Source organism: Loa loa, assembly GCF_000183805.2.
Source record: "Loa loa unplaced genomic scaffold supercont3.1, whole genome shotgun sequence".
Taxonomy (NCBI): domain Eukaryota; kingdom Metazoa; phylum Nematoda; class Chromadorea; order Rhabditida; family Onchocercidae; genus Loa; species Loa loa.
This window is the reverse complement of record NW_018108181.1, coordinates 265,738-278,374: the sequence shown is the minus strand read 5'-3', so window position 1 is coordinate 278,374 and position 12,637 is coordinate 265,738. Positions and strand designations below refer to the sequence as shown.

General features: G+C 30.4%; 2 protein-coding genes across 2 annotated transcripts in view; one reads left to right on the top strand and one right to left on the bottom strand.

Annotated features, from left to right (window-relative positions):
• Nucleotides 1-6,530: 6,530 nt before the first annotated feature.
• Nucleotides 6,531-7,646, top strand: LOAG_08440 (hypothetical protein; the record flags this gene model as incomplete). The annotated part of the gene is made up of 3 exons (XM_003143972.1): nt 6,531-6,718; nt 6,881-6,975; nt 7,579-7,646. 3 exons carry the CDS (start codon nt 6,531-6,533, stop codon nt 7,644-7,646), a joined length of 351 nt encoding a protein of 116 aa, XP_003144020.1.
• Nucleotides 7,647-12,264: 4,618 nt separating this feature from the next.
• LOAG_16344 (hypothetical protein) overlaps nt 12,265-12,637 on the bottom strand; it is a gene marked incomplete at both ends in the record, with an annotated part of 3,497 nt that continues 3,124 nt past the window's right edge. Inside the window, one exon of the mRNA XM_020448996.1 lies at nt 12,265-12,579. Coding sequence (XP_020307542.1) covers nt 12,265-12,579 — 315 coding nt within the window. The remainder of the gene's footprint in view (nt 12,580-12,637) is intronic.

The window sequence follows — 12,637 nt, the reverse complement described above, 5'->3', positions numbered from 1 at the left end:
TATAATATATATATATATATATATATATATATATATATATATATATATATATATATATATATATATATACTATTTTGAAATTTTTGGTTGAATTGCAAGATAATGATACAAAAAGGTAAAATTATGCAGGGATTTATTGTCCGTCACAATAACTTTATACGGGTAAGGGTATGGCTACCTTTCACTTATAAAGTCTTAGATGCTCTTGGGGACAAGCACAAATCTACGACATATATTAATAGCATTATTTTAATAAAACTTGCTTGTTGCAGTAGAAAAGATGCCTAATGGGAACAATTATTAAAAGCTGATTAAGACTTTGGCTAAATAAAAGCAAAGATATCGAACAAATGAAATAGTGCTATAGAAGGATAATGAATAATATCTATTCAAGGAAGCTGCAAGAAACAGACAATGATTGAGTTCAAACGTGACAATGGAGAGCTAAAATCTATTTCTCTGTATTCAACCAGTAAATTGTGATCCAAAACACATTTATTTAAAAAAGTCTCCACTTTATTTCAGATAACATGAATGCAATTTTCTGATTCAGTATAATAAGCTTAGAATCTTGCGCATTCCGAATTACCTGTCATGCTTATGTATGTCTTGACTGTGAAAGGCACTGACAATAATGTTGCGATTGCAACATGTCACTTAGGAAAATCCAAAGTCGGAGAGGTAGAAAGAGTTCAAACATTTTTAAATACAACCAGGAAAATGAACGATTTAAACATTGCCAAAAATTTGATTCAACAAAAACATTGTTTTTCCATGGGAAATCGAGTAGTTAACATGGATACACACACATACGCACATATACACGCACACACGTATATATACAAATACACAGACATATTGAAGTGAATTCATATTGTTTACATGCTAATTTATAAATTTCGTTTAATTTCAAATAACATTCAGAAAATAAAACTGAAAATTATTCACAGCCATCAAACTTTTTGTGCATAGATTTAATTTTCATATAAAATTAATTTGAAATTTTATATTTAATGAATTTTTTATTTTCCATTTATTACTACATACGCTGGATTAAGCGACTTGGGACGTTGTTTACTACAAATATTTTTTGGTAAGAGAAAAAAAAGGCCATAAAACTGAAAGTTGGTGACACTTTGTTCTATCAATCTGTTATCAGAAAACTTAAAGTGACGAAGAAATGCAACAAAATTTTAAAAAATTGAAGAAATTTTTTAGAGTTGAAATGAATTCGTCGACAAAAGTTTACTCAGTTCATTTTAAAAAATGTGACGATAATGGAAAAATTATTATGTAGCAGAAATTTCAGACATTTATATGAATGTAATTTCGAGTTCTATTGCCATCCATTCCCGAAATAATGCATCCAAACAAATCATGAATGATTGAATTTTTTGCATTCTTAGAATGAATGAATGGTAATTGGGAGAATCTAAAAATTGCAAACGGAAATAAGAAAGTTCGAAATTACCAAAGTGGTTTGTTTATTTCCGTAAACTTCTTATGGAGATATAAAAACGATTAGTGAAGCCAAGCCATCAGAAGTAATTAGTAACACTTATCGTACCAAGACATATGAAGAAGTGCAATAACAACAAAAATATTATACTGTCATTTTTACGGCTTCTACTCAATAACATTCACATTTGACGCAATCAGTTCATCTGGGCTTAATTAAAACTTGAGAGTTGAGGCTTTTATTTTGTCAGAGAATATCTGACGATAAAAATTCATTTTCATAATAATTATTTAGTGTTTTTTTAAAATAAATTTTACAAATATGAGTCACTTTAATAACAACTCTAATGAGAATTAAATTGCAAAGTGCGTAAAAATTTGAACTAGTAATAATGGGCTAAGTGAAAGCCGGAATTTGAGCTAGGAATAATGAATATTGTTACCAGAGTAACTACATCTTTATGTCAAGGCCGTTGACTTTAGACGGAGTAGAATATGAAAAGCTTCAAAAAGTGGTGAAACTTTGCATCAAATTAATTTTTAGTTGACATTTTTTTTATTTTTTATTATATTTTTAAATGTCAACTAAATAAAAAAATATTTTTTTTATTTAGTTGACATTTAAAAATTTAGTATGGAAGTAATCTCACTTCTCATCTATTAAATTTGTAACTAATAATAGCATTTGGCTGCAGCAATAGTTTTATATAAGTGCAGAAGTACAATATGTCGAATAATTATTGGTGGTTGTTGTTTAAATTACTTTCAAGATAAGAGATAGCCTGCAACGTACTGCACAATTTCTACTGTTTTACTGATGTTGAAATGAAGTCAATTGAAAGACAGATAAATCAACTGATTAACTGATTATTCCACTTGCAGATACTGTGTGAACACTTTATTATCAATATTTTATTTGTGGAAGTCAATTCATTGTCATGCTGAGATCCAAATGTCTAAGATGATGGGGAAGACTTAGTTAAGCAATTAGAAATTTTTATGGAATTAAATTTTCCAATTTACAGTAGCCTGGTAGTTGAAACATTTTTAAACTTAATGGCAAATCAAACGTTGTATAGTTTGTTGCTGCCAAACGTACACTGCTACTGTTTGAATTAGTGCCTATTACAAAATTATAGTGCAAATGCACAGTATAAATTGTATCAGAGCAGTTCACTGAGCTAGGATTTATAGTAATTGTATTGAAGCTTTTTTAGACAAGTTTAAAATGGGGAATATTGAGAAGCAAGAGTCATTGTGGGAAAGATAATAAGACACATGACACAATTACAAAAGTGAAAAAAGTTGTGAGCACAAAGTTAGCTGTTGTGTAAATTTAAACCAAGGAATGACAAACGTGAGCAATACTTCTGCGTGGTCATTGAACAATGTCGCATTTCTCTATGATGAATAAGAACATGAGTGAACATTCCTATAATTCATGCTTTGGATTATGACAACAAAATTTTTATACCACCATTTACTGGATTCAAAGGTTTGACATATTTGTGGTGTTAATGACAATCATTCATTCTGTACTCTAAAAAGCTTCAGCTTCAAACTCAGAAGTTATTTCATCATTTACAGGGCACAGTAACACCTGCTTAAGGACGATCTTCTGGTGAGATAAGAGATTGCTTCATTTACTGCTAGTTAATGCAGCATTGAAAAGTTAGCAAGAAATGACATCTACCTGACTTTGGGAACTTTGCAAATCTAATTTTATAATTTAAGTTTTGAACACACTTTTTATCCGTCAAGTTTACAAAAAATTTCATCAGATTTCTAACTTCTCGAAAATACTAGGAAGAATCTCCTTTTTCAGTTAACAATCATTGGTTATACTAAAACTTGAACAAGTCACTGATATTTCCATAAATCAAAATGTCATTCTTTCACCTAGTGTTCATCTTTATTAGAAGTTCTAAAGGACGAAAATAGAATAGTTACCGAGGAGTGAATTCCCCACTTCGTTTTGCCAGGATGAAATGTTTTTTAACAATAAATGGAAAATGTTAATAAAGTCTGGTTCACTTTGTGGAAATTCAGTGATGCATGTAAGAAATAAAATTAGAAATTTCTTCAATAACTCTTTAGGAATCGTTTTGCGTTCCGCAAGTCATATCATTTGCTTTTAGCATGGAATAAGTTCTAATTCAGTAAAGAAAATTTGTGATTATGCTGCAAATTAAACTCTCTAACTAAAGCTGTTTCTTTCTTTTTTTTAATACTCCCATCTCATTCACTTACTCTTTTCCTTCCATAATTTACAAACTCCCATAAATCTCGAGTAAATATTTGATATTTCTCGTGATTTTTGCGTAAAATTGCAGTTATTAGTGGTCGGTGCTTACTTTCCTTTCTTACTGAGTCTGTTTCAAACATCAAAGTGCCATCTTTCCTCCTACTTTTAATCTATTCATATTTTATGCTACTCTCAAGCAATAAATACCATATTTAATCACATTCAATGAGTAAAACTCTCTTAAAACTTCCCTATTTCATCCATTTTTTTCAGAAGTCAAAATTTCCGCAGTATGGATCGCAATCATTAGATAATATTGAAAGATTTAATAACAACACTGTATAGACAGAGTCATTTCGGAGTCAACGCATTGTTTATTTAAGCACTTAGCTTAAAGTGATATAAGGGCTCTCAGATCGATATGGAAAAAACTTCATTTCTGTACTAAAAACATTCAAGAAAAACATGCAGCAATGAATACTGGCAGAATTCCTGAGGGCTACCAAATATCATTTCATGATTCATCCCAGGAAATTGCAAAAAACCTGAAATATACTTTTTGTTGTTTCATTAGTTGAAGAAGCAAAAGTCGGAAATATCAGAAAAGTAAATTAACTTAAAAAGACAGAATCTTCGAGATAACATATAGTAAAGTAAAAATGCTACCGCGGTTTGAAAAGGCCCAAAATCTGAAGGGAATTGGACCAATGATGCTGCATTTAAAGGAAAACTGACAACTGAAAATGGAGTTAAGAATGAAGTTCCTACTATCTCAGCTCTATTCTACTTTGATTTTCAAAAATAAACTAATTAATCATCAATTTTTCTTGCTATATGCGTTGAGAGAGTAAGAATTGAATAATCATCAGTTCAATTTAACTCAGTCAGAATTTATTAAACTACTCAAAAATATATATGAAATAGTTTCGATTAAACTGCAACGAAGTATAATTTATCCTTCAAATATCAATCCAATCAAATGCTCATTATTCCGCAAGAATGGATGTCTTTTTCGACATGACTAATTTTTTAAAAAATCAATGAAGCGCCAAAAAATGAATTATAAGGGCAGTACTTTGCCAATGTTGATAATTCAACGCAATAATATCAACATTTTGCTTGTTGTCATTATCAAAAGAGCGGCATATAACTTAAAAGTTGACCGCATTTGTTATTTTTTTAAAGATTTTTCAATTAATTTTGTATTTTTGTTTGACTATTTAGTTGAAAAAAATTTTGGAGCAAAAAATTCGATCGATTTTGAGTAGGAGAACCTTTTTGGTTTTGTTTCCACGGGAAAAAAAAGGTTCATTTTTTGAGTTGATTTCGAAATAGTCCATCATATAATCTATATTGGTTAAGAGAAATTCTGAAACCTGTTTTTTTTCCAATCGAAAGAAAAACCACAGAAGATAGCTGAAAGTAACCAAAAAACGTTTGAGGTTTCAAGTAGGGTTTCTTCTGGCTGGCGAATCTTTTTCTTAAAACTTCTTAACGTTTATAAATACTTAAAGCTATCTTTTATAAATACTCTTTAAAATTTTTTTTAAAGTTTATAAATACTATTAAAGTTTATAAATACTTAAAGCTGGTAATATTAAGGTGACTTATTTTGAGGCTTAACCAAGGGTAGTGGTAATATTAATAGTAAATCAAATTCAAACAGTATTTTGCTTTTATGCTTTATATTCGTGCAACCAAGAACGAAAAAGTAATAATTGAAAAACTGTTTTAAAATCCCATTAACTGTATACATATTTATTTGGTAAGATAGTAATGCTTATCATTGATATTCCATCATAATACTGAAAATGAAAGAAATCAGATGAAAGCAGGATGAGTTTTATTATGAAGAAAAATAAGATGAATATTGGCATTGGTATTTTGCAAATATTAGGAAACAAACTGCAATTTAGCTCATTTCTGATATGTACATGCGAAGTATCTCGCATCAAAATTATGGATTATCCATGATTAGTAAGGTAGACTATATGAGAGGCCATACACTCTAACAAATTTATCTTGATAAGTAAATAACTGTGAAATAAAATTTATGGCAAATTGGTCGTTTAATGAAATCTAGGAGCTATATGATGATTTTAATTTTATTGTTGTTTGTTTCAAAGACAATTTATGATTTCACATGTTAGCAATTCTCACTAAATGCTACAATCAGCAAGAATAAGCTAATAGCAAAAACTCGCAATATTTTTGGATTTCTTCAAGAAAAAAAAAAGACCCTAGGTACATTTACTAGACTCTATGACAAGTTTGTCATGAACCAAACAATAACGGCATTGCAAATATGGAATAGTGAAAAGATATTCGCTTTCAAATTCAATGGATAATTCCAGAATAACAAGCGAACTTAAAGTTTTGATTATATACATATTTATGCAATTCACATGAAAAGAAACATTTCTGCTGGCGGTAATAATACGCCTGAGAATTTCTGCCATCATTAGATATAATGGGATGAAATGATGCATGAAAATTGTACTACAGCTATTTAAAAACAGAAACATACAACGTTTGAGTACCTTTTTCAAATTATTTTCCGAAGTTTCTCTCTATATCTGTCAAAGAAACTTGGCAAGTTGATCAATGAGTCAATTCATCGTAGGAATATTATCCTGTATATAATTGGCTTGGCTGTAGTTACTTGCCATGATAATCAAAAAATCGCATAGTTTAACATGACATTTTATAATAATATCAGTTAACATTTATAATATCAATACTTGTGTATGTAAATGTGTTTAGAAATTAACTATTACTGTTGTTGATGTTGTTGGTTGCAAGTTGCAAATATTCTTTCGGTAAGGACATGTTTGCGGCTATTTCATTCGTTATCATGATAATCCGTGTTAGTGGTAAATATAATGCCATGCTGAATATCACTATCACTGTGGCCGAAGTTAACTCGTCATCGTCAAATACTAAATCTGAAATTTATATCAAAAATTTTTGCAGTAAATTGGATATGAAGCAAAATAGAGATATATTCGATATAATGTAAGTATTGACGATCAGCTGTTAGAGAATAAAATGTTCAATCAGCTGAATTCTCTAACGTGAAAGTTTATTTTTATCATGGATGACATTGTATGAGCATGGAAATCTAGTTATTTTAACTTGGTTGCTAGAACGAAAACAAAATCGTTTTCTTTCAAATAGACAAAATGTAATCAGTGATATCACATTGAGAAATGATTATAATGCCGAAAATCAAATAGCATCAGTGAATTTATCATTATCAACATCAACGGTAGGTAAAATTCTTGGAAATTGTCAATAAATGTGACATAAACAAATACCGGAATTTGAGAATCAGTTTCACGAGAATAGCCAAAATTTGTACCAAATAAATTATTGGGATTCATTTTGCTTGGAAGCGATGGATGAAAATGATGCATACTTAGAATGATATATCATGCTTAGTAATTTCGGAGAGTAAATTAACCAGAGTATCACGAAACTTTATAATATAAAGTAGGACAGAGAATTTCGAATGAAATTTCAGTCGAGCAAGAAGTCTTCTCATGACTTCTTCTGAAAGATATGAAACACAGTTCGTATATTTGTAAAAGGTTTTATTATATTTCTTCGAAAACATACAATTATTCATCATTAATTTTAGTTAATAATATTTTAGATTTTAAATACAATGGGTTTTAGTGCATGCAATAGATTTGCACGATTGTAAATCATTCGAGTATCATAAAGAGAACTGCAAATTTCAGGCCTTATTACAGGATAAGGTAGACCTTTGGTAGAAAATGTAAAAGGGAGTTTTAGGGACAAAGCAGATGGTAAAACTTGAAAATGTTAAACCAAGAAGAGACAAAAGGAAGAACTGAGACTGTAGGTTTCAGAGTGTCCATATGCCCACGATAATGGCGATGAAATGAACAGAGAAAAGGAAAAAGCAGTACAGGCTTAATCATCATTCTGCAAGCCTTTCTTCCATTTATTTAATGCCGAGATTTGCATGAACTTCATATGTATTGAATTTAGAATATACTAAGCCTAGAGTCAATGTTTAAGGCATTGTTGGACGTTAGCTAATAGATTTTTCCGATGAATGGTTTTTGAAAAGGAAGTAAAACATCCTTAAAAATAAGTGTTTTTTCAATTTCGAAGATAAGCAGTCCCATTCATTCTTCTTCACAAGGTAAAGGATTACAGCCCGGTCTATCCTTCCAACACAAGGTAAAGGACGAGTTCAACGTTCAAACAATAATACTGAAAAGAAATTTAGTAGAAAGTAATCAGTTCTGTTCATACTGCATATATATCGATATTTGCACAGAAATATTAATAAAATTTTCAAACGAAGTAAATGAAAGTGGAATTATAAATTACGAGTGAATTTGCAGTTGTGGCGCATTTATGTGAATTTTTGAGTGCATAATTTAACTAAAAATACTGAAAATTCATCCACTAAAAGCATAATTTACGGGAAATTGCTAACTCCTATCACCCGAATAATGTCAAAGTTTGCATTACTGGACAGTTAAATTGCTATAAGCCATATATAACCCAGAAATATATATATATATATATAGAACAACTCCTGACAAAATTGATAAAATGCCTTCAAATGAAACTGAAAAACTCAGGAATGTAGTATTGTGTAGTATTGTCATTTTAGGCGTTAAAGTCGTTAACTGAAAAGATTAATTGACTTCTGACGGAATGATTTTCGACCTGACATTACTGTATTCTCTTTAGCAATAACACTCAATACTTTGTCTCCACAGACCATAATTAAGGAAAATAACATTCTTCGTTTCAGCACAGGAAAATTCAAAAAGAAAGCCTATGAGCCTTGTGTTGAAAATAATATAATTTAAAGTGCTAATCTGCGCACCACATTTCAGTTCGTTTTCGTATACATGCTTAGGTGATGATCTGATAGCGTTATCACTTCTTTTTTGGGCACTTTAGAAATTTTTTCTGAAATGAAGGCACTAAAACTAATGTGTTGCTAATTTTACTATCACTATCATTTATACAGTGAATGAATGAACACAAAATAGTCTCTGAATTACAGACTGATAGGATAAGTTGACGTGAAAGCTGAATGCTGCAGGATGGAGTGAAAATTCCGCAGGGATTATTAAGATTTAAATGAAATGGGCATGAGAAGGAAGAGAATGTGGTAGCGAATTATCGTTTTCAGTTTGAAATTGACGAAGACAGCAGTGCATTAAGTAGAGAAAAATATCATATAGCTTCTAAGAAGCTTTAACAAGCAATTTCAATATTTCAAAAGCATGACTCTAGGATACTCTTATCCCTTTAAGAACCATCAGACAAGGAGAAGGCAACTGTCATTGTACGTTGTTACTTCAAGCAAACCACTTTCAGCTTCATCAATAGAACAATATCGTCGCTTGACAATCAAAAATGTATTCCTCTTTCTCAGCTTACTGTGCGGTTAAAATCATAATCATCAGCAGAACTATAAATGATTAAGATTTGGAACAAAAACTGATATGGGTTATAAAGGAATAAATCACACGGTGAGAAGTTGCGAGATGATAATAAAGTAGTTCCAGAGAGATAAATATTGCTTCGTCACTGTTAATTGGGAAAGTATTTCAGAATTACAATGATTGCAAAATTGTGCAGAGCTGTAATTATGGCACTCATAGTTAAAGAATGCGTTGCAACGACTTTTGCAAATAATTTGTGATGTCAACTGATAATAACTTGACTTGAATTTGGAAAATTGGTAAGCAAACTTTATTTTCAGAATAGCCAATTGCCAATCTAAATGACATTACAAGTAATCTTCAGCATTGTATAACAGAAGGTTTTGTCTTTTTTAATTTTGTCAAAAAGACAAAAAGTAGGTTGAATTTTTTTTATAAATTATGCCATATCAAACAGGTGCTATCATATGACATAACAATGTAGATTAAATTTTGTATTAAACTATCCAAAAATTCATAACATCTCAAAATTGATATTTGTAAAAGTATGGTAGAAGAGATTGAAAATTTTTGAAATGGTGAATTTTGTTCTCTTAAATTTAGTTTTATTTTTTTTGGTTAGAAACTGATAAAATCAACGTGCATGATGTAACTTTCAGCTGTAAGTATATTTTTAAATTTAAGTTAAGTTTGAAAAATTATAGAATCCACTAAACTAGATTAACGATAAATTTATGTGGCAGGCTACTGATGTCAACAAAGCATGCACATATTTATCAGAAATTCGTGCCAAGCAGCCCGCACAACTCACTATAATTCGATATCTTTCCTAGCTGAACCCCAACTTTCTTTTCTTCCAGAAGGAAAGAAGAGGCTATTTATGAAATAATAACCTTTAATGTCATGAGAGTACACAATAATAACAAAATATGGCACTTCACTTCAACAAACATAAACCCAACTTTGCTTTTGTTGTTAAAGGCCTAAAAAGTTTACGCATGTTCCAAATATTTTAAATTTTGTTTTTCCGTTTGCTCATTGTAAAGGAATTTATTCTTTCTCGACAGGCTAGGCTAACTTGGATTACTTACTGAGTAGACGATTTCCTTAAAAAAACCGTACTTAAAAGCTAAATTAGCTAAAATGGTTCATAATCAAAATCAATTCGATAATCTTCCAAATAAATGTTGCTAAATGGTTTGTTAGGTCACTGAAGTTCCTTACTGAATGGATATTAATTATGGAAAAGTTATTCATATGCAGTCTACTACTGACTACTCCCACTTGTAGACTGCAATCACTTTGCAAACATAAGCGTGCACCTGTACTTCTGATGCTATCGGTGAAATTATGTCCGAATAATTACACTATACAAGTTAGTTGACGAAAGTTGATTCAGCCTTACCGGATAATATCGGTCATCGAAATCAGCGGGCATTAATTCGGTTTATTAAAATATTTCCCTGGTAATCGCACTCGTTATTGTTTTTAAGTTAAATGTTATCACCTATTCTTTCAATAAATTTAGTTTAGATTTGCTTAGAAAAGCTGATTAGTTAGGTTTCCGGGCCCAGTAATTCCAATATTTGAAAAGTCATGCATTCGGATGCGTGATTGATGGATAGTTACCCGGACGACATTTGACAATTGATTTTTTTAGCAGCTGAAACTGAATGATTGCAGAATTGGTTGGGAAAGGATCATTTCTCAGTAAATTTTGAAAGATTTTTGTTACATAAATTATGTGTAATTCAGTTAAAATTGTTGTGCTCGAAAAATTAGCATTCGTTTATTACTATTTTCCCGGGAAATTCTTGCTCCACCTCATTTACTACAACATTATAAAATTTTTGCAACATTAATCATCTGAAAACCTCGCCTGAAAAAATTTACAGATAGGTAGGTATTAGGAGCAATAAATTTAGCATGAAAAAACCAAATTTTTCAGATACACAAACAAGTACTTTAATTTTTAAAGTATTTTAGTACTTTAATTTTTCAAAGTGTTTTAGTACTTTAATTTTTCAAAGTATTTGTTTATGTATTTGAATCCAATTTAAATAAACCTAAATAAATTTAAATAAAATAAAGTTTCTAAAAGATGAAGTAGAGAAAGCAATAAAAAATTTAGCAAAAAATGCAAAACAAATAAAAGAAGATCTGAGAAGCTGGATGATAAATTTAAAAATTCTAAAAAAACTGATCACATCTCATGAACAAACTGCTTCAAGTTAGAATCCTGATCCTCGCGGCTTTTTTGGTTCTAAAGAATGTATCATTGTGAATAATACCGTTAGAAACATGAAAAGGTAGATTATTTTACAAAGAAGAGCAGCAAACCAAAAATTTTTATTGTGAGATCAAAAGTAAAATATTATTCGTAATTTTAAGCAAGAAATTTGATATTTTATATTTTAAATAAAGCAATAAATTGTCACAAATGCAGCAAATCATTTTCCTTCTATTTCATGTATTTTTTTTCCTGAGGCATATTTTGGACGAAGAAAATTATTTGCTGAGAGATTCTGATAATATTCTTTTGTAGCCGCCTGAGCATTTTTCATTTGCTTAATAAATTCCATTTGAATAGTATTGAAACGTGTTCAGTACCAATAGTTTTCCAAATTTAAATTGTTTCAATAAAGATAAAAAAATTTGAAATTGCGGTCCACAAGTTAAAATAATGAAGCAAAAAAATAGCAGAACGGTGAAAAATTGTGAAGAATTTTTTCATGCTCTGACTAATAATTGAAAAGTCAAAAACTGAATGCCAACACTTCCAGCCCTCCTTTAATAGTTGAGTAATGACCGCTTCATGCATATTTAAACGCAGTCTATAAAGTGTCCTATTCTCTGCTTCTAAAGCAAAGAAAATATAACGTTATGGGAATTTAACAAGCTATATTGAATGTGGAAAGTCACACGTGAAGTTAGAATTCTGTCAAATTATAACTTCCATTAAATGGTATTAATAGAAGATTAATTCATAGGATGAGACAGATCGATAATTTGATTTCATCCGATCCACACTCATATGGTATCTCTTATACATTTCCATCATATTCTTTTAAATAAAAATGTGATGAATGATACAAATACAAATTAGAATCAGCACAACGATTAAAACTTTTTCTTTGGTATAACTTTGAGGAATTCGGGTGCCCGTATAAGCCATTCTGGCCAGGAGCCAAAATAAATACTTGAACTGTAGCCACACTTCCTCAATGCAAACCAGGTCAAGCTAGAACGAATGGCTGATGACGAGTACACGATCACTGATCGATTCTCGTTTAGTTTTTTCGAATGAAGCTGAGCTTTCAGATCCAATTTATCGTACCATTTCTGATCATTCCAATCATAAATATCTTTTGCTGGGATATTAATTGCTGATCGAATATGACCATGTATTGCATCCGACGAAATGCCTTCATACTGCTAAACGAGAATAGCAGAAATAATAAATGAACGAAGTGCTGAAGGGATTGAAGTATTA